This window comes from Prinia subflava, chromosome 2 (genome assembly GCF_021018805.1).
Source record: "Prinia subflava isolate CZ2003 ecotype Zambia chromosome 2, Cam_Psub_1.2, whole genome shotgun sequence".
In the NCBI taxonomy this organism is placed as follows: Eukaryota; Metazoa; Chordata; class Aves; order Passeriformes; family Cisticolidae; genus Prinia; species Prinia subflava.
The window spans coordinates 113,875,776-113,899,129 of NC_086248.1; the positions used below are offsets into that span (position 1 = coordinate 113,875,776).

Here is a 23,354-nt window from a genome sequence, read left to right on the forward strand (position 1 = left end):
AATTGCCACACCAGAGAAAATGCCCCACACCCCATACCTGGAGCATTTAACCCAGCTGCTGAGTGGCAAAATGAGCACACGTCCCACCTGGGGAAGGACCCAGGAAGGCAAGGCATATTTAAGGCCAAGGAAATGGCAAGCACATCTCTGCCTTACCTCCTTTTGGAGTTTCTGTCTGCTGAACCTTGTGGAACCCCAGAGCTGGTAGCGGTCTGTGTCCTTTTCTGTGTTGTTTCTGTCCTTCTCTTTCTTCTAATTCCCTCTTTTGGAGTAATTTAAAATCAAATGGGCTTAGAGCCTGTGAAGCTGAGTGGGCTAAGTGAATGCTTTGAGAAGTGTTTGGTGCTGATTGAATGCTGCTCCTAACCTTTTGCCAAAGTTCTGATTTCTGAAGGTGCCAGTAAAGCCTGTCTTGTTGTTCTGACCTCTTGAGAAGATCTTGTTGGTATTTCTCCTGTGTGTCTAAATCAAGAGTGCACGAACAACCACAAGCTCAGCTCAAAGCTTCATTAAGAGTTTTCTGGGGCCTTGCAGGAGCACAGCTGGGCCAAAGGGATATTGCTCACCATGGCACATCATGCCCAGTACAGAGACTGGGGCCAGGATATCCACAGGAGCCACAGACCACTGCTAGGGAATGTGCTGGGCATCGCTCGTACTGCTCGGGTTTTATTGCCCCCTTGCATTTTCTCATCTCCCTTTTCCATACTGCTGTTATTGTTCTTATTTCTGTTAATAAACTGTTCTCATCTCGGCCCGTGGATTTTACATTTTCCCAGTTCTCCCCATCCCTGGAGGCAGGGGTGCTGAACAAGCAGCTGTGTGGTCCTTAGTGCCAGCTGGGGTTAACCCATGACAGGCACACACAGAGGCACTGGGCATGAGCTGCAGCAAGGCAAGTTCCCATGAGGTGTGATTTCTTTATTCCTCCCTGAGGATGGTGAAACCCTGGAGCAGGGGCCCAGAGAGGCTGTGGGATCTCCATCTCTGGAGGTTATTCAAAACTTCTCTGACAAAAGCCCAGGGCAACCAGATGTATTTATCTGCTGCTTGTACTGGACACCTCCAGAGATCCTCCCCAAGAGCCTAAATTTTCTCCTGGATCTGTGTCACACACTGGGAAAAGCCAAGTGCTGAGGTCACTGAGCACAACATAACTTGCTTGAGCACTTGGCACTGCTGGGGTCTCTGTGATATGCACGCTATGGACTCGTAGCTGTACAATTGCTCTTCCTGATATTTGCAAAGCTGCAGTTGTTTCTCAGTGCTCCACATTCTAGTGTGCATTTTACAGCTATCCTCTTCTTCATTGGCCTGCCAGGTTTATCAGTTTATCACAGGTTTCGTGTTGTGGGGATACTGAATTAACTTCTGTACAAATATTGTAAAGAAATGGAGGATTCATCAAGACTAGAAAACGAAATGAGAGTTATTTTCATCATCTTCTAACTTGACTCGGAAATGGTACCTTTAGCTTGGCTCACACAGACTCCTCTCCTCTGCAGTTACCAAGTTTCACCTCTGGCCAGACACACCAGCTGACTTCAGGGACTTGTCAACTCAGCTGGACAAAGGAGTTTTGACCATCAAAGAACACAAATCCTCTGCTGGAAGTAAGGCTTAAATGAACACATTACTCAACAGCAATCAGCTAGGATTGAATCAACCAGGTTAAGATTGCTAGTGCTTCTGTAATAAATCAATGAACTAATGGACACATAACCCAAAAGGTTGGTCATTGTTCCCTAATCAAACAATTAAAGGTAAAACTGCCTGACCTTACATGGCATAATTTCCTCTAATTGTTTCCTAAAGCTAACAACTTGAAGAGAACTGATAACAGATCCCACATAGGTCAAGGTACAATACAGCTGGAACAAAAATTCAACACAGGCTCAAAAAAAGTGGTTTCAATCTTTTTCTAGCCATGCCATGACCTTCCCCCACCCAATGGCACCATAGTTAGCACAGAAATAACGTGTATCCAATGCCAGTTCGTTCAAACACTTCCACACGGGAAAATGCAGTGCCAAGTGGAGAGGCTCACGTTCCAGCAAATCTGTGAATCTGCCACCTTGTGATGGCCTAAAAGCCTGACAAGAGCAATTCACTCTCCTTTCGAGTCTTTGCAGACAGTTTGCTTACATCCACATAGCAAAACATTGCAGAAACATATCAACTGTGTCTACAAAAGTAACAAACTGAATCACAGAGAGTCAAGACCTCACTTTAACACAAAAAACTCACATGTGTAGTAAGAACAAAACCCCTACGACTGGCAAGTAGGAACAGCAAGGCTCGTTTTCTGCCATTACTCTGCTGTGGAACTCATCTAACCCCCAGCAATAAAGAGGGAAGGAGCAGTGCAGACTGGCTTCACTATCTGCTGTAACAAAATCAGGTGCTCAGGAACTGCGCTGCTCTGACCAGGCTGCATCCTGCACAACTGCTCAATATGCACAAGATCTCTGCACTGCAGAGTCATATTAATCAGAGTCCTACACAATGGGACTGGTTACACTGGAAAGAAGGCATTGACAAAGAAAACAACACGCTGAGGAGAGCTCAGCACTGTCTGGCAGCCGAGTGAGATCAAAAGCAAATACTCAGGGCCTTGTAGCCTCACACCAGGGCAACACTGCTGCTGCAGATGAACAGTGAACAGTGCTCAGCACCAGCACAATCTGGCCATTTTAAATTACAATCTGCTGGGCTGCTCCAAAGAGAATCCCAGCACAGGAGACTCAATGTTGTGGCCACATCCGTATTCAGAGAGCCTATGGACCAGAAGGATACAAAATGCACCCCTTGTGAGAGAGCCCAGTGCAGGGCTCTGCACGGGGTGCTCCCAGAGACACCTATGAAGAGGTGGGTAAGGACAGGGAGAACACTTCTGAATTCAAAGCATCTGCTTCTGAGCCTCATACAGCCCCAGGTGAGCACATAGAGAGAACACAATTCCTGGTTTGGCACCTACGATTTCCACAGCTCTCCCTGCAGCAGCCCACTGGATTTAATCAGGGATGCTGATTTACAATTCCTGCAGTTAAGGTTGCTGTTGGAAAGGCAGACTGACAGGGACGGCCCAAGCCAAGCACCCCAAAAGCTACGCCAGAGCTGTTCTCACTGAGATGTGGCATTTTTATTAACCTCAAAGACCTCAGATAGGAAACTGAGTCTGGGCAGTACTGATGCTCCTTTGCAGCTGAATATTGCTCCACAGCAAATCCAACATCAGAAAAAACATCACAGAGAAAGCAGGCAGGTGCTGTCCATTTGTATTTCAAAAGGTTAGAAAAACCTTGAGAGATGGAAAAACATCTGCTCATCCAGATGTGACAGTACTCCCCCTTCCACATGTTCAGTGATAGGAAACCATCACATTTTTTCTCGTCATGATTCAAAAAAATCCCAGAAGCCTCAGAGTCCTGGTTTATAAAAGCAATGAGGTTTTAAAGAAAGCCCCCATACTGCCCTAAATCATCACAACTACCACGTGTCAGCATTCCCAGAGTGGCCTTGGGTCATGTAAGGTTTTCTCTGAGCAAACAGACCATGAAATTCTATTTCAGGAGCATACCACGTAGTCCCCAAATCCTAAATCAGAGCCCAAACCAACAAATGTCTCCTCAGACAGGAGGGTAGATCAGAACTAACCCAAAGCAAAACCCCCCAGAGCCATGAGGTTTCTAGTGTAAAGTCTCCAAGCCACATCTGCTGGACACGTACAGGCGTGAGCAAGTGCTGCTACCCGCTGATCTGCAGGTACTGCACTGCTCACTAACAGAGACACTGCCCAAGAGGCTGAAACACAGAGAGCCCAGCCACAGCCTTTCCTGCTCTCTGGATATGCCAGTTACTCACCCACTTAGCCACACACATCTTATTTCCATTTACTTTTTAACACATGTCACCCAAAGGCTTGTCTACACCGCAAAACACCGGCAGGTACAATTAAACCAGCGACCTCCCCTGCTGGAGGAATCTGCAGGAAGTGTTCTGCCAGTGCAGCTCAGACTTGGTTTCCAACTGCAAGGTATAAAACCCCAAAATGGTGTGCAAATGGTACAATCACACAAATGCCACACTTAGTTTCACTAGTGAGGGCTTGGCACAGAAATATTGTCACAGAGAAGCTGTATTCATGCACTAGTTCACTGTGCAGATGTGCCCAAAATAGCCCTGAAACAGTTTCTGAATTTGTGATTGGTAAGATTTTCAACCCTGGTAGTGTAATTCTGTGTAGTGTAGCAAGACAGTGTAAGGCAAACAGTGCTTCATAAGGATTAAAATAAAAGCTATCTTGTGATGCTCTGATTAAAATTGTCCAGATAGAACAGCACCAGACAGAATGTCCTGAGCCCTGCAAGTCCAGCCTGAACAAGAAAATAATCTACAGAAATTTTGTGGGACCAGAAGGTTTCAATTTTGACTATTAAAGTCTATGGAAGGCAAGAAAAAGACACAAATGTTGCTAAAAACTTCTTGGGTAAAGGTGCAACAACAGGACAACTGAGGCTTCAGCTCATCACCTGGTGGAGCAAGAAACTCTATAAAGTGACTTCTCAATTGTGTTTCACACAAAGCACAAAAGGGCACCACTGCTGGTGCTTCACAGCCCCGAGACAGTGAACAGATTTGGCAGTTTGGTCAGGAATTCCACAAACTGTCCCAGAAAGGCCAATTGTTCCCAACAGCCTGCAGCCCCCACCAACCAGGAGCTGCTGCACACAAAGGCCAGGCTGTACCTAATCCAGGTCTGCAGGATGGGCCAGTGGTGAACCTTCTCTAGCCCAAACTCTGCCACACTCCAGCAGCTTGCAGGATGCTCCACACAAGCTCTGCAAAGAGCAGCAGCTCGTTTTTTCTTTAAGGCTGGTGTGACAACTAAATAGAAAACAATAAAGCTGCACTATATTTAAGAGGGTCTGCAATTTTCAATTCCACCAGAAAAGTACAGAGGAATTTCAGTCAACGTTGGCCCCTTGCTTTTCATCGGTAAATCCATGAACTGACCGTATCACCTATGGCAATACCAAAAACTTACTCCACCCACCAACTGTTGGAAAAAGGCAGCATCATCTCCCTTTTCTGAAGTGTTTCTCACCTCTTTGCAACACTCACAGTGAAAACATACACAATAAGCGATTCCCCATGCTCTCAACCCAATTTCTTATTTTAACTTGATCATTTATTTCAGTAAAGCATTCGGGGATTAACCTTCAACCAAAAAAAGCTGAATTCCTCACAGAACAGCTTGATTTGTAAAACCACGGCTGAAGTTATTTGTCATTCTTACAAGCAGGATAGCTGACGCACAGCCAATTCTGCTTCCTGTCTTTGCTGTCCCTTCCCTGAAGATTTACTGACTGCTTTGCCAAGGGGCTTTTCCTAGCTCCACACACCACCACTCCCTCTCCCCAGTCACCAGCATCATCCTGTACACAAATGTGGGCGTTTTCTCAAGCATTTGGTACTCTCAACAATCTTCCAGAAATAAACACAGATTTTGGTCAACACCTTGCACATTTTCTGATGCTAGTCCTAGTTTAGTGATTTCAGGGCATGCTTTTCCAGCACTCCCTGCCCTGGAAGCAGCACCTATTGGCACTGGCCAGCATGACAGCATTGGCTCGTGGCACTCTGAAATCCATCTTTCTACACACTCAAACCCTCACTCAGTTCAGAGCAGTTTCAAGTGTACAACCCAACAAAAACCCCTCAATCACAGCCTTGCTTGCCCTCACTGGCAGTGTGTTCAGAACTCAGACACCCACTCTGCTGCTCTCTGGGTGATTGTGTGTCCAGGCCTTTCACAGATCAACAGGAGTCCTCATAATGACCTGAGCTGATTTTTGCTTTACACAGCTCGGCTGCATCTATTACAAACCAGAGTATTCAAACGAGGCCTTATCAGCCCTCCTCTTGGGAGAGCTGAAATGTGGAAAATGATCTGACCTTCAAAAATAATTCACTGTCTTATCTAGAGGTGATCTGTCACAAACGTTGAGTAACTCACTTCACAAGGCCTGCGAGTCTCACCCTCCAATTCCATCATCTCTCTGCACATTTGGTACAAAGGCAAAGGCACAGACTCATAGGGGCACAACATGATCTCTGAAGCATAAGCCCTGGTGATAAGGATCCTACTCACTGCTTCAGCAGGTGTTTCCTCAGCCCAAGTGGGAATCCTGCAGAAAGGAACATCCCTTCAAACGTGTATTATACAATAACACACAACACTGTACCTGGCAATAGCTGGCTTTGCCTTAAAAAGGAAATCCATGCACAACGCCGCCCTTCAGCCAACAGAAGCTCTCAGTTCCTCCAAGGCAGATGTAGAAATTCCCTGTTTAACTCCTCCATGACAATCTTTTTAGCAGAAGCCCCCCTCCTTCAGCCAGGAACAAGTGCATCAAGACAGCAGCTCCCTTGGAGCCTCACTGAGACACGCCCATCACTTCACGCTTTCCCTTCGGGACAGTGAGCTACACGAAAAGTTTGCTAATAGTCAGTTTGCCTACACTTTGCTGTCCACTTTTTGCACTCCTCTACTAGTCAACCATTTTACTTGGAGACTCTGTCTTGCTTCAGTGCTCCAGGTCCTCTGGGAGGCAACCTCATTTCTTAGACACTGCTTCTTCTATTCCTTATTTTCTAATCTGTATCACTAGATTGCACACACCAGTGGACCCACACTTCAGTCTAGGTCTCCTCATTGTCCCTATATCCTGGCAGGCAAAACAGTCCCTGCTGTTGGATCTCACTTGAGCTGCAAAATGTAACAACTTTCTGAGCTGGATGGCTTAATGTGACATCACTTTTAGATGGAAGCTGAAGAGAAAATCTTAAAAATCATTTGCAACTTGGGATTCCAAGTGTTAACACGCACAAAGGGCTTTTTGCCTTACCTTGCAGCTTTTTCAGGACAGCCACTTCCATCTTGAGGACTTGCTTGGGCTGCTGAGCTGATTCCACCTTCAAGGCCACATTCTCCCGGGTCAGCAAATCCATCGCCTCGTAGATCTCGCCAAAGCCTCCTCCACCGATCTTCTTCAGCTGGAAAAGCACAAGGAGGTTTGGTACAGGGCACACAGGAGGGAACACCGGGCTGGCTCTCACAAAGCCAGCTCCTGGACTGCCTAGGGAGAACAAGCTCAGCTCCCAGTCTGTGCTGGGCCTGAATCCCTTCCCTGCACAGCTTGGCAGGAGTCCACTACCCACTTGACTGTGCTATGTATAAATCCTTTGCTCTACCAACAAAGAGCAAGCCATGACAATGTGACACCTTTAAAAGCAAATGATATTGCCTATTGCCTCCGTGATGTTCTTGGCAAAATTCAAGGAAAGACCCTTCAAAGGAGACAGCAGAACCACTGTCCAGACCGTGGTAGATGAAAATTGTCATTCCCCCCCAACAAACACATCTCTGCAGTAAAACATAACCATGTGAGTTGGAACTAATGTTTCAAGAAATAAGTTAAAAGAAGTTTACATTTTATTTAAAGGACTTTAAAAACAGAACAACACATCCCCCAGAATCTTTTACAAGAAGCTTTACCTGCTCTGGTAATGAAGTTACTTCAGAGTCACATTTCAAACAACTGCCAACAGCATTACCTCAAGACAGTTGTGTACAAGCCACCAGTACAACTCCATTCTTTCTCAATCTCTTGTTCTCTTTAGGTTGAAACCAAATCAAGTTATGCTTTTTGTGTCTCTGAGCAAAATGAAAGACTGTTTCACAATAGGAATCCGTGACTTCAGTTGGCAAACGCAAAGTTACAGATGTCCAAGTTTCAGCATATTTGATATGTATCCTCTAGAGATAGATTGTCTAGAGTAGCCTCCCATTCAGAGAGCAAGTCAGGATCCCCTGCCTTTCCTAGAAGGTGATACCTTGATCCTCCTTCTGCTGAGACTTGACAGCACATGTGCACATAGCTATATATAACCATGTACAATACAGACTCCTCATGGGCTGCAAGAGAATGTCTATGCCAGGAAAATCATTTTACATTTGTTTCTCTTAGATATATTTAAAGCCTGCTTGTGCTGCCCAGGAGGAAACTCAGGTTTACAGCAGAGAGAGATGAGAGCTCCCTTGATCTGCTTAGCACTTGGTCACTGCACCAAGCTGCAGCCCTGCCCCTCAGCATTTTGTGTTCCCTCTGTTAAGAGCTGCTCTGGAAGTCCTGAGGGCCATTTCTTCCCAACAGCAGCACTAACACAGAGAGGAAAAGAAGGTTCGGTCAGACAGGCAGTCAAACACAGATCTTACACAATGTTTAACGAGGTTTAGATGATATTTTGTGTCTTCAGTACCACCAAAGGCCTGTCCTGTGCATTTTGTGCAGTCTGTTGCACAAAAGGTCCTGCTGACCAAGGGTAGGTTTTTTCCTCCCAAAGGTGACACAAATAATCTGATTTCTTGCTCCCAGGTCAAGAAAGACAGTTGTACATGAAGAAGGAAGTGTTGTCTTGTCTCTGAAGCCATTACTTGATAACCCTTTTGAAGCTGCTGTCCAGAGCAGCTTCGTGTCACTTTTCCTCATGACCTTCCACAGGGCCAAGCAGGCGTATTCACACAGTAAACAGCCAATAACTAGGTCACCACAGATTATTCATGAATTGTTACAGTGCAGCCCTACTTCCCCTTGGAAATTCACACTAAGTGAGCTGGCTCTTAAAAAGCTTTCTTTCAAAACAGGGCCACATTCAGCACAGCAACAATATGTCTGTTAATAACTCAGGATTCAGTACACAAGATCTTCTGGTGTCTGATATATTAATAAAAAAGGGAAAGGGACAGTAAAAGCAGCAGAGGGCAAAAAGGTAAACTGGGATCTGGAGGGACTTTGAGGAAGATTGAAAAACTCTCAGGCAGAAAGTGGCTAAGATAACAAGCAAAAGTCAACAGTGAAAAATACAACACAGCATAACTGGGATGGAGAAAACATAGGCTACCCAAACTTCTCACTGAGTAGGTTAATTCAGGAAATACATCTGGGGAGAAGTACTGGTGGGCCAGCACAGACACGTAATAGTCCTTTTCCACTCACTGGCCCTAACAGGAACAGCTCTGATGGCCCAACACAGCTGTGAAAATGCAAATGTACCACAACACAAATGGAACAACGCAGTGATATGACTTGGGTAAGATCTGTAGGAAGGTACAGTCATGTATGATGCCCAATACTGAACACCTCACTCTAGAAGCTCTCACAGAATTAGGAATTTATTTAGAAGTAAAAGACTGACCAGGAGTCTGGAAAAACTAAGCACAGGCTAGGACTGCTACCTCAGAAAATGCCAAGGAATGCAAGCATCCGAGGAGCAGGCTCAGGAAAAAAAGTACAACACTGAGACCGCACATCTGGCAAAACAGCCAAACTGGAGGACACAAAGGTCTACAGACAGGAGATCACACGAGATCAAGAGCAAAGCTTCTGCGGAATCAGAAAACTGATTTTACACACACATTCCAGCCAATGGAAGGCTGGCAAAGCTGCCTTTGCCTCTTTGCATCCTTGCTCACACTCCTACGGAAGTTATTCTCCGGCATACTTTTCCCAGCAGACCAGATGGCACCATCTATTCAACATCACCACCAGCACTGCCACACTTCTCGATTTTTCAGCGACATCCAGAGGCCCTGAGCAGCCATTCCCTTTGCTTTGCTCCAGTGCCAGCTGTTGTAAGTCAAGGTCTTGGCTGAGGTCAGGGGCTATGACACATCCACTGCCTCACTGTCTGTGTGCTCCAGGGGAGTTCACTTCCTAGGGTGAACTCGGGACAGCCTTCTAAAGGAGAGATGGACACACAGCACTCAAAAACCCCAAACCAGTGATCAAACTTCCAACACCAAGCCAAGGAAACATCTACCTAGAATCCCCTAAGTGGCCATCATGAGTCATCAGCTCACATTAAACCTCACTGCATTGGGATATTCTCTTCTGGTCCTGTTTCCTACCTTCTAGAGCCCACTTGCAGCTATGACAGGGATACAGGCTGCCAACACCAGCAGGATTCATTTGTTCCACCCAACTGCACGAGCCCCTGCGTGCGCTGGGTGTCCAAGTGTCTACTCCAGGCTGTGGAATCCAGGCACAGCTCACCCGATCAAACAGGGTATCTGAACTTGGACACAGACCATCAGCAGTTACACAGGACACAGATGGCTCCCTTTGAAGTCCCTTCAAATATTCTGAAATACACTGGATCTATCCTGGAAAAGACTCTTGTAGCACAGTCTTCTGAAGCCTACTAAAAAAACCCCAAAACAACAACAGCACGCTGCAGCCTTCTCACTAAGCAAGAATCAGTACTTTCAGACACAGTGCATAAAACCAAGGCAACACACAACCCCAGCCAAAAATAGGCATGAATACAGATTTAATCTTTTATTCCAGAAGCACATACAACACCACTGCTCTAAATAAAGTCTGCCTTCCAAGGATATTATATAAGGACTAGACCTTCCCAGGATAGCATTCCAGGATCAAGGCGGGAATGGTTTGGTGTCAGGATTGGTGGCAATGTAAAGGAAAGTGGGCTCTAAATCCAGGTCAAAGGACCAAATGCAAACCAGCAACCTTTAGTGAACTCAGCCATGGTCAAGGCTGTCATCTACAGGCTTCAAAGATTTGACAAGGTCAAAGAGTGACCACTGTGGTTGTCCTCTAGGAGCACTTGTATGGCCAAGCCTGCAACCCCACTCCACGGGCTCCTTGATCCAGAAATGCCCAGTAGGCCTCATCAGCTGACCTTTGCTCAAGCTCTCCAGAGTCCACCCCACTTCCTTAGGAGGACTGGATCGGATCTCAAGGGAAACGAACTCTTGTAAAACAGGCATGAACTGAGGAGCCAATCAAAAACTCAGCCAGTCACATTCTAAATCATCTGAAGACCTGTCAAAGCCCACTTAAAGCAATTCAGAGCGAGACCAAAACTGGCCCTAAGTCTGACAAAGAACCTTGCTTGTCCCAGGTTCCCTCTCGGAATCCTAAGTGGCCTTTCTAAACAAGGCAAGGCAAAGAAGCCACAAAAGTCTTGTGGGGTTTCCAGCAAGGTTTCCAATGCAAACAGGAAAGCTTCAGATCAAGAAGCTCAGAAACCAGAAAGAAAACAAAACATGGATTGCACCTAGCAAAAGAACATACACATGTACACGAGTCATCACTTGTGTTCAAAGCTCGGCGCAGGAGCTGCCAACTCTGTCTTGCTAATAAGTGTCACTTGTGGATCCCCAGGAAAAGGCATTTATGTGAAATAAAGAGATACATCCAAATTCAGCTTTAACATCCCTACCTAGTTCAAAGCAAGAACAAGTTACATTTGACTTGGTTCCCTCCCCTGAACAAAGCTGTTCACATCATTCAGAGCACACGCGGATCAAGACCCTCTGGGGAGGCAGCAAATGCCACGTGGCTCCAGCACTGCCTAAATTTCATCTAGTCAAAGCATCAGAAACATCTACAGGGAAAGAAGGACTAATAAGAACACTTCTAAATCTACAAGTTTCGATAAAAATACTAAACACACCCTGTCCATGTCTTTTCTCATAAATAAGAACAAAAATATTACTGCTGTCACACAGCCAAACTTGACTGACTTGGAGAGACAGGAAAATGAACCACCAACAGGCTAAGAGCAGAGAACTACCATCTTCATTCGTCAAAGCTTTGTCAGCCAACAGAAGGGAGGAAAGGAATTCAGGGAATACATTACACCCATCTAAAATTAGAAATCAGCTCAATAATGGAGGTGTGCCAGCTCTGAGAGCTCCAAGGTTCAAGCAGATGCCCAGCCAGAGACATTGGGAGGACAAAACACCTTCTGGCAGTGGCACCCCAGCATGACTCAAACGTGCCACACACGTGCTGGAGCAGGATCCATCAGCCACAGCAGACTGCACCATACAGCTGGCACACTCTGGGTTAGACTGCGTGACAAAAGGAAAAAATGCTACTCCTGATATGACAGCTGCATGCTCACTCCAAGGTGCAGTCCCTTTCTCCTTGTCACTTGGTCCTCTACTGTCCATTTCCCTGGGCCACTAGAACTATTTCCATCATTTTTCCAGATTACTCCAAGCCCCCCACAGCCTGTTGTTCTGACTGGTCCCATACCAGCTAAAGCAAGGGGAAGGCACAGAAGGCCTGCCTCAGAGGAATGGGTCTGCATGTCACACTTTGTTTGGTGTGGGGGAATGACTGTTCAATGAAGATTCACAATGCACAAGTCAGCTAGCACACGGTCAAATTCCCAGCTCCACTCAGCTGGGAAAAAAGATTTCTCATTGCTATTTACAGCCTTCAGCAAGTCATGTCATTTCTGAGAGCCTTCAAGTGGGGAAAGTTACCTCACTGCAGTATTTAGGGCTACTGTGAGACATTATAAAACATAAAAGGTTATTCCTCTAATTAGAGGTGGTTGTTGTTGACAATACAGCTGCGCATTTCTATCTTTACTAAGGCAGAGTTAGTGGGCAGAGCTTCTAGTGGGCCCCAGTCACAGACCCATGCAACAATAAAGGGCTGAATCCCAACTTCAAAATTGGCTTGAAATGTTCCCTGTGAGCACCACTGAGCATATTTTAGACTTTATTTGGAGTTTTTGGTGCTTGTAAGAGTTCTGCTGTTGCCAAGAACAAAGTTACTTTGTTTAGACTTTGTTACAAAAATAATCCCATCATTTACAGAAGCTTTAGCACTCCTGTCTAGGAAGGAGAAACTCCAGGATTGACTAATAAGGAATGGTACAAGCTAAAGTTAGCCAAGGTAAAGGAGAACAGAGAATCCCAGAACTGTTGGGGTTGGAAGAGACCTCTGCAGATGACCTAGTTCAGCCCCTCTGTCCTGACAGGGTCACACAGAGCTGGTGACATAAGAACCCCTCCAGATGGGTCTGGAATGTCTCCAGAGAGGGAGACTCCACAATCCCCCTGGGCAGCCTGTTCCAGTTCTCTGCCACCCTCAGTGTAAACCAGTCCTTCCTCATGTTAAGGAGCAATGAGTATTCCCAATCGTGCACCTGAAGCCAAGGCATCAGGAGAGGGCTGAAATCCAGCTCGGCAAAGAACATGCACCAACCTCACCAAATTCCAGGCTCTGGGGAAACTTCCATTCGTGCAGGGAGAGACAGATAAAAGCTGCAACCATTATTTTCTGAGACACTGGTAAGCACAGGGCACGTTTGAAGCCCTGTGTCAGTTCACCTGCCCATGGATCATCCCTCCCAAACAAGTCCACGTGCTCCAGTTCCGAGCTGCAGGAGCACAGCAAGGCTTTGGGCTGCGCACAGGGGTTGTCTCCATCTTGGAGAAACCTCAGCTTCTCCATCTGCTCCCAAGAAGCCAGAGAACAAAGAACAATTTGAATTGCTTAAATACAAACAAGCTGTTCAGCAAGAGGCCAGACAGAAAAGCAAAGGCTGGGGAGAAAGCTGGAACAAAGTGACGAGACACAGGCAATGGGGAGCAACAAGAACAGGCCTGGGTTTAATGAAAGGATAATGTTTTGTCTGAAGTAGGCTATTGAAAAATAACTTCTCCACAGCCTGGAACTGAAGTGAATTCAGAGTTCCAAGCTCTCCACACTCCACTGTAAAACTCACAGGGCCACTGTACCACAGCCAGTCAGCACAAAGAACAACTCAACTCAACTTTTGCTCCTGTTGCAAATCACTTGTAGTTCAAACTAGTGGGGCTGCTGCTGGGAGTTTAATGATTCAGAGAGGACTGGTATGCCCAGTTAAACACTGAGACAATGGTATATATGGGACATAAATGTTTTTTCAGCATTTTGAAAGCAAAGCCTGTCCAGCTTGCACAACAGATGAGACAAGAACTAAAATGCTTAACACATGATTATATAGTTTTAAGAAGCATCCCAATAAATTTACACAGAAGTTGAACCAGCTAGCTAATCATGGACTTTCTGACTCTCGAAGCAGCTGACATTCCAACCCAGAACATTTGGTTTTACATTATTTTATTGTAATGTAATTTATTTATAGTCACGTCTGTAGTATTTGCCACAGTAATTTGAAATCCAAGTTTGAAATCTAAGTAACCCTACTAAAAGGTTATTCAGTCTGCTGCACAGTTCAATTCTGCCTAAAAATCCTTGGCAGCTTTAGCCTCCTGAAAACACCACTCTCAAACCCTTCTTGCTGTGGTATCTTGCTAACTTGTCAAACCCTACACTGCACTGTGCTTGCCAGAGGCCAGGATGAAGCAGGGGAGCTGCAGTACTGCAGGAGGAGGACAAAGAGGTCTGTTTGGCCATTCCAGCCAGAGCTACTCACCACTTTCCAGCGATCTTTGACCACGTAGTTGGTCGGGAGAATGTCGACCTGCTCCCCTCCACCACTCATGTTTGGTTCGTCCTTGATGACTGCTGCTAGGCACTGCATTTGCCAGCCAGAGAGTATTCCAGGAGCTCCCAGTTTAGATGAGCCATTTATCTGGGGGAAAAAAGGAGCAGGGGGAATAAATGACAACGTTTGTACAGGTCACAGTGTAAGCTGCACTTCCAGAGTCTTGTTTGTGGCTGAATCAGAACCAGCCTCCTAGGAAAGAGGGCAGACTCCAAACACCTGAGCTCACTCCATGCAAAACCTGGCAGACACAACCCTGCTCCAAGTCAGCAGCACCACCTCAAGGGTGACAGTCACCAGGGCCACCATGCAGGACCCCAGAATCCAACACCAAAATGTTGCCAGGGCTCTTCCTGTTACCAGGCAAGGAAGCCTTGCTCTAGCAGAGCAGCTGCCGCCTCAGCAGCTCTTATGGCTTGCATTGGATGACACCCAGCACAAATCAGAAAGGTTTGCGAGGTGTGGCACTCCTAAATAAGCATGGAAAGTGTGAACAGGGCAGAAGAACTGCACAGGGCCAGGGTTCCAGACCCCTCACTGCAGTGAACAGCCACGCAGGGCAGACGGGGAACGTCAGAAAAGGCTTCAGCCAGGTGGAATTTCAGTCCTCCTCACACCCTACACACAGTGCAAAAGATGATCAAATTAAAACACAGAGAGATAACTTGTGCCTGTGGTGTTCATCTTGCCCCTTTTTTCTGCCTTTATACAGCGTTCCAGATAGCCTATGTTGATATTAATTTTAAGGGTCTTTTGTTACAAATCTTCTGCAAAAATGACTTTCAGAAACACATTAACTCAGCTTTCCTAGAAGAAAATGAATGAAACAGGCCTAATAAAAGATCTCGCTCAGATATTTTACTGGGTTTAGAAGCAGGCTGCATCTTTTACTGAGCATGGATCTTAGCAATTCTATTGTCATTCTCCAAAAATATGAGTATTTTCCTTTCCAGATATGAGTGTTACTGTAGCACTCTGGTTGCAGACTTAGATCAATAACATAAATACCATTTAAAAAAAAATACTTGAGTTGGTCACTCAACCATCACATTTCTTCAGGTCCAAAAAAAGGGGAAAAAAGTTACCAGTTAATTATGAGCTCAAGTAGAGAAAAGAATTCATTCTCTAGCAATGAAAGGACAGAGGGAAGGCTATGAAGTGGCCAGCATGTAGGGTGCACAAGGAAGCAGCAGACAGAACTATGTCAAAAGTACAAGACAAAGGATGATCAAACAAAATATGAAGAAAAGATCTCAAAGAGATCTTATAAAAATCTTCACAAAAGAAGATTTCGTTCCAGATATAGAAGATAACTATATGAAAAAAAAAAAAAGCAGCAGACTAACTCAGCAAGAGGTCTGCTGAGAAATGTTCAATCCAACAGCTGCTAAAGGACAATCAAAATGATAGAAGAGAAATAAGAAAAAACTGAGTATTAAAGAGATTCAGAAGAAAGGTGCTGCAAAATGTTCCAAATTCTCACTGAACGAGTCCAGCATCTGTATGGGGTAGCTGTGCTTTCAATCATTGAGTACTGAAGTAAGAAACTGCAGAGAGAAAGTACCTGCTGTGTTTGGCAGCACAACATTTGTGCTTCCTCTACTGAGGAAGTGGAATGCCATTCCCAAGTTCCTTTATGCCCACCAGAGCACCTGAACCAGCCATCCCCAAGCTACCAGTGAGCACTGAGCACAAACCTTCCTCCCTGCACATCAGGGGGACACAGGACAGAACCCCTGCAAAAACCTCCCTCAATGTTGGCTTTGCTTCTGGCATTTAAAGAAAAGTTACTTCATTACAGACTGCCCCCAACTTTGAACGCTACACACACTGACACAGAAATCAGCATCCCCTCCCTATTCTTGAAGGTCTCTTCACATCCCTTTGGCGATGCACGTGCACAGTAAGATTTCAGTCTGGTGACTGAAAAATAATCCTAAGGAATAATTTCAGAGGAGAGACTGAGCATCAAATCCACAAGCACTCAAAGCCAGGCAACGTACAATTGCCTTCCCTGGTCACTATTCCACTTCCCTTTATCAAAATTTTAACTCATATGTACAAAGATATCATGTCTCTTATTTGAAGGAATCTAGCTTTGAAAGAGAATTAAATCCTCCTGGGCAATAGCATGAACAGCAGCCCTTTGGCAACGTGGAATTGCAGAACTAAGTTTACAGATGTGCCCTGGTATCACCAGATATAATGCAGCCAAAGCAAATGCCAATTTAACTACAGTCTGAAACAAATTCCAAGCTGTTTTAGGTCACAGTAGCAGCACAAATCCCAACTTTACTCCTGAGGTAGTACAAACAGTGCAGAAACATGCTCAGGCCTATGGGCCGAGCATTACCTACATCCATAGCAAGATACAACACATCAACCTAAAATCCCAGGAGGATCACGAGGGGCAAAAGCAGGAATGAAGGTGCCTTTGTGCAGAAACCATCAGCACAGAAGGGAAAGGCAAGAGATGGTCAGGGGGAGAGGGGTAAGGCAGCACCTCTCCTCTCCTGCACACAGCAGAAAGCATCATTGCTGCAGGTTCAATGTTACCCAAGCATCTTCAACCCAGACACTGCGCCAGCCTCCTTCCCTTTACAATGCATCAAGCACTGAATATGAATAGACATCATTTTAAGCACAGTGACTGTGAAAACAAGAACTTTCAGGTTGTCTCTTCCTGTAGGAAATGGACAGGATATCAAGAAATTCTTGTACGCCTGACCCATGAAGTCCAGCAAGCCCAAGATGCTCTAGAACTGCCTTCCTAGAAAGAGCAAGTGAAACACAAAGGAAAGCAGCTGAGAAATAAACAGTGACAACAGCAGGACCAAATTCCATTTCTTGGCCAACCTCAGCGTGAGGAAGTGTGAAATCAGCTCTTCCATACTGATAGCTCCTTCAGCCAACTACACAAACATATAAGCTTTATAAATTTAGTCATGGCATTCATAATAAAAGAAACACAAAAACCCCCTTGTTCCCCAGATCACTGCAAGTGCCAAGAGCAGTCTGAGGCATCATTTCACATGCCTTTGCAGCATTTATTCTCTATCCTAGATACCCATTCCTGGCCAAATCAGGTCAGGATACTGGCCCAGCTGGACCTGTGGTGTGAGTCAGTATGGCCCAACTTGTGTTTTGGTGAGGTATTTCCAGCAGAAGGAGTGTATATGTAATATACATGTCTTCTTTAGCTCTTCAAGGTGGTCAGAGAACAGAAAATAAAGAATCAATGGGAAAAGTCTCACATACAGACCCCAACCACCAATCTTAAAAGTTTCTCTTTCATGTAAGCAAGATTTTAAACAGCTTTATTAGAAGAAACATTTCCTCATTTCACACAATTATAGCATTCTTAAAATTAAACTTATAAATACCAAGCACACCCTGTGGGAATTCCTAATGAATATAGGAGATCTTTCCTGTGTTGGCTTGCTTCAGTCCCAGTGTACCACAGCTGGAGTGGCCAAAATACAGCCACACTCCCACACACATCAAGCTCAAAACTCCTCAGACGTGAGATGGTCATCAAACAGCAGAACAAAGCTATGGAATTCTGTCTCTCACCACCTTATTAAGGGTCTTAATGTCACTGTGGAGGAATTGCAATATCCCACTTCATTTCAGGACATATCCTTGCCTCTGGAAGTCTACAAATTAAAACCATTTAGACTGCTGTAGCCCATGACCCTCTTTACTTGATCCAATTCCCCACCTCGAGCCACCTCAAGAGCGGATCCCAGAGGTGTTATGGGATGTTGATGTGAACTACGGGGGGTTTTGGGTGAGACAAAGTTGGGTAAGTGAAGAAACAAAAGTAGTAGCCCAATAAACTGCAGTCTAGAAATCAGATCAATCTCCCTGTCCAACATCTGCATGGGAGGAACAAGCAAAAAATAGCTGTAAATAGAATTTAAGCATAATATAGCTGTTCCCAACATGAAAGAAACAGATGGGGCGGGGAATAAGATGAGAACCTCATGAGAATAAGATGAGCCTCAGAAATTCTGGACTTGCTGTTCACAGCACTTCACTCCTGTAAAAGTCAAAACATCTGAAAGGTAAGGCTGCAAGATGCTGGGCCTGTTTTTCATCTTGGAAGGGTTTATGACCATTAAGGAGTGACTGGGAAAAACAAACAAAAAAAGCTGCAATCAAGACAGACTGCAATCAATCAAGGTCCAGACTCTCTGCTAACACGAGGCTGCACTGAGCAGAACATTCATATTTAACATGGTAACAGATGCACCTTGACAGCATTATTACAGCTACCCAGCTGCACAGCCAACTGAATTACCACTGCCTGCACAGCGAGAGTAACAGCACAGGACTAGAGGAAATGAAACAAAACCCCCAACAAACAGCACCACGCTGCCAGAGACTGCACTCACACACCAGCAATTCCTGTGCCAAACCCACCTACCTGCAGGCACAATCAGCACAGGTAATCACCACAACAAATCAGTAGGAACGCACACCAGATAAGCACGCCTACGCTGCCAGGGGTTTATGTGATCCTAATCCTCCCCAAACGCATCTCAGCAGTAAAGGCAAAACAACAGGAAGCAGGAAAACTCGAAAGGAAAGTCTGTTACCTTCCACCAATCTCCCTGACAGAGTTGCTCCTAATTTGAAACAAGCAGAACATTAAATCCAGCTCCAGGAAATCCCTCTGATATCATAACCAGCTCAACCTCCACTAATTTAACAAGCAAATATTATGGTTTGCTTACAAAGAACATTTTAACTGCAGCTTAAGTATCTGTACCTGAAAAAGCAATATAAATCACTACTGAAAAGCTTGAGTAGCCTGCTGGCAGCCAAAACAAACCCATCTGAATAAAAGCAAGAACTAAACAGAGGTTACACTTATGGTATCAGACTCAACCTTCACCCGACACACAGGGAGATGTTGGCATCACCTGATCCCAAGCCAGATCCTCAGGCAATGCACAACGTCCCATCAGACACGTCCTCTCCCTCCTCTCTGCTTCTGTGCAGAGCCTGTTACTCATCTTCCATCAAATGTGGCCACTCCAAGGCAGCTTTCAGAGCCATCACCAGACCAGGTCAAGACCTTCCTTGAGTCCTTGTTCTTGGAAAACAGGATTTTATCTTGAAAAAACCACTCAGGCACACAGCAAACTGGTAACATCTGTTGCTTAATGGTCTTGTTATAGCCTATTATATCAGATTATTAAAGGGCCCACAGCCTGAAATCAATCATTTTAAACCTCCATTCCAGACAAAGTTGGTTCATCTCACCCATCCAAAATTTTTTTTGATCGATGCAGTCACCGTAATCATCAATTATTAAATAAACTTGCCAAAAAGCTATTCAGAGGTTAGGAACATAACAGTAAGTCCCTGATGAGAGATTTTGTAATTTGATTCAAATTCTGGAAGACAGGGTATTTTGCTAGGAAAATACATGTATTTATAGATTTGCCATGTAGACTTCATATTACCAAGCACTTCCATAATAAAAGTTAGCTAAATGGAGCAACTGCCACTTGCTGCACTGATGTCATATCAGACTAAATGGGACAAAATTTTTTCAGACTTCAAGCCCAATGCTGATCACAACAGACATTCTATTTGTTATTACCCAGAACAGGTTTCCTGGGACTGACAAAAACACCATGACAAATCACACCAACTGTTAGTGAGTTAAATCATCCCTCTACAGCCCTTCTGTAACCATTTTCACATTTGGGTAAGGAACTCCCCCCCTAGTTGGAGCACGCTCAGGGCAGCAGGCTCACCCCTCCTCTGCTGCCTGCAAATCCACAGTTTCATTCTCTGATCCCTTCTTAGTTTGCAGACAACTGGCTAAGGAAACTTTCCTGTCTGACCATTCAGGAGCCACCCTGCACCACTGGATTTCAGTGCCCTCACAGGCTGTGTACACAAGATTTTGTGCCACCCAGGGCACAACCTGCAGCTCCCACTACAGCTGCACAACCTGCATCAGCTGTGCTCCTGAACAGCTCTTCCTTTCTCTTAATTAAGCACACCTACTAATGTAGCAAAAGGAAAAAGAAAACAATTCTGAGGCATTGAACCACTGTCCTTCTACAACACTATTACAAATAAACTTAACAGAATTTAAACTAACAAGATAACTAGAGGGTAGAGTCCAAGGTTACAGATCCCCATGCACAAACACTTGAGTGATTCCCAACACAAAATCATGAAGGACTCTCAGAAGACAGTCATTTATAAACTGGTTCATCATCACTACTTGTTTGATGTGAGGATGGCATAGCCAATTTTCCTAACCCAAATCTTTAGCAGCAAACTAGGAACACGACAACACAGTACATGGACCTTCCCACACAGGTTCTAATTTGGATTTCCTAAAGAATGCCTTAATTAACAGTTCACCTCCAGGCTGTATATAATGCACCTGCATTTCAGTATTTCACCTGCACAGTGGATGGATACCACTGAGCACACTTACCCTGCTCTTTGAACTCTTAGTGCAGATAGAAAACATACCAGATCAAGTGTTCACATCCATCCAGTAACCTGGACTCCACCGGGATTTTAGTTCCTGTTAGCTAAATGCCTTCCAAAGAGAGTTTGTGACTCTCTGGAGCCATCCATAGCTTTTGTACTTTGTTATCTATTGCCTCTGTTCCCTCTGGGCCTTTATCACAGAACCATCCCAACCAGAGTGATTACATTTTCTTTGGCAGAATCGGTTTTACCTCAATTGTCCCTACTCCATCACCACTTTGGGTTGCTTCCCACTTCTTACACACAGTCCTGGGGTCTATCCAATTTGGCCTTTGCCTCTGGTCACTGCCACAACAGCACCTTGTCCCAGAGGCTGCCTGGCCACAGCCTTGACAGCTGCACTGGGGAGGGCAATCCCTACAGATTCCAGTAGTGCCTCTCCTGGGAGCTGGGAGCCCATCACAGCAATTTCTGCAGGTGACTGCACTGATCCTAGCAAAGGGCATATCTCCTCAGCACTGCACACACTGCTCACACGAAAAATCCCCATTCTTTCCATAAGACTCCTGCTGCATAACCCAACCCAAAGGCACACCCAGAGCCCACACAGATGCCAACTCATTTTCCTTTGAAAATTGTTGCAGCAATGCCATAACAACTCAAGCTGGTGCCTCTGAGGAAGAGCCCCCAACAAGGGAATCCCTGGGATATCACACCCTCACAGTCTGTGCACTGCTTCCAGAGGTGATATTTAGTCTATACGAGAACATCCTAGAAAAATACACAAAGCCTCCTGTACACACAAGCGTGGTCTGCTTCATTTCTTCCTGCACTGCTGTCTCAGGCAGCTTCCAAGGAACAAGGCTGTTCCAAGATCACAGAGAGCTTTAGAAGCTGGTCAGGACAGTGTCCATAAAGCCATTTGCACATGTGCTGAGGATGCCATCTAGTTCACAACCATCAGTACCTGCCTGTGCTCCCCCAGAACTTGCAAACAATTGCTCCCCATCCAGGAGTTCGCCTATCAGTGGAGTAAAGCAGTTCTATGACTGAGGCATGTGCCCTTCCCCTCTGCTATCAGGCTTTACACCAGCTTGTTGTGCCAGGGAAAAAACCCTAAACACTAATAAACACCGCAACACAATCAAAAAACACACCAGTAAAAACACCCAACAAAACTTTAAAACGTGTTCTTCTGTGTTGAAGTAACGCTCTTTTTAGAGGGCAGAAATAAGGCAAGACAGATTTCTTGTTCCTCACAGCATGAAAAAGGTCCTGGTTTATTCCTCTTCACAGCTCAGCCATCCTGACTCCAACCATTCCCTGACTCTGGCTGCAGCAGGCTGTGCTGCAGGTTTCCCTTGCAGCCCCAGACTGACCTCACAGCAGCGACGCTCTCCCCTCGGGAGCCCCGCTCGCCCCTCGGGAGCCCCGCTCGCCCCTCGGGAGCCCCGCTCGCCCCTCGGGAGCCCCTTCCTGCCCTCGGGAGCCCCTTCCTGCCCTCGGGAGCCCCTTCCTGCCCTCGGGAGCCCCTTCCTGCCCTCGGGAGCCCCTCCTTCCCCTCGGGAGCCCCTCCTGCCCTCGGGAGCCCCTTCCTTCCCCTCGGGAGCCCCTTCCTTCCCCTCGGGAGCCCCCTCCTTCCCTCGGGAGCCCCCTCCTTCCCTCGGGAGCCCCCTCCTTCCCCTCGGGAGCCCCCTCCTTCCCCTCGGGAGCCCCCTCCTTCCCTCGGGAGCCCCTCCTTCCCCTCGGGAGCCCCTTCCTTCCCCTCGGGAGCCCCTTCCTTCCCCTCGGGAGCCCCTTCCTTCCCCTCGGGAGCCCCTTCCTTCCCCTCGGGAGCCCCTTCCTTCCCCTCGGGAGCCCCTTCCTTCCCCTCGGGAGCCCCTTCCTTCCCCTCGGGAGCCCCTTCCTTCCCCTCGGGAGCCCCTTCCTTCCCCTCGGGAGCCCCTCCTTCCCTGCTCCCCAGGGGCCTCGGGACGCTCCCCTCTCGCCCGGCCCCAGCCCCGGCCCCAGCCCCGGCCCCAGCCCCAGCCCCAGCCCCTTTATCGCCCTCACCTTCATTGGACACAGCTGTGGCTCATCAGGGCAAGGCTGAGTGGGTCATTAATTAGCACAGCTGTTACTCATCAGGGACCAGGGCACCTGTGTTCCCTTCCCCTGCTCCTCTGGGCAGACTCATTGTCATAAACCACATTTGGACTCTGATCCGCAATTTTCCAATGCTGTAGTAACTGCATTCTGAGAATTTCCTTTCACAGAACTAATATGGTCAGAACTTGTTTCTATAAAAAAATCATGGACCTTAAGACATATTTCAATGTTAAAAATGATTTTCTATTCGTAGCTGTAGTAAAGTACTGGAAAAGTAAATTTTGTACGTGACTTGGTCAATGCTCACAGCAATTTTTCAAACCTATCTCAACCTGCAATGAGTAATTGTGTATTCTGTGCTCAGCCTGCCAGAGTAAGCTGGCTTCTGGTGAATGTTTCTAATAATAAATACTCCA

General features: G+C 46.1%; 1 protein-coding gene across 3 annotated transcripts in view; it reads right to left on the reverse strand.

The window, feature by feature from the left end:
• The window catches only part of TTBK1 (tau tubulin kinase 1), a 97,695-nt gene that overhangs the window by 67,891 nt on the left and 6,450 nt on the right, over window positions 1–23,354 (reverse strand). For all 3 annotated transcript variants that reach the window (XM_063391746.1, XM_063391745.1, XM_063391744.1), the window contains exons 2-3: window positions 14,311–14,469; window positions 6,912–7,059 (exon numbers count right to left, since the gene is read on the reverse strand). In XM_063391746.1, coding sequence (XP_063247816.1) covers window positions 6,912–7,059; window positions 14,311–14,418 — 256 coding nt within the window. In that variant the 5' untranslated portion in view covers window positions 14,419–14,469. The remainder of the gene's footprint in view (window positions 1–6,911; window positions 7,060–14,310; window positions 14,470–23,354) is intronic.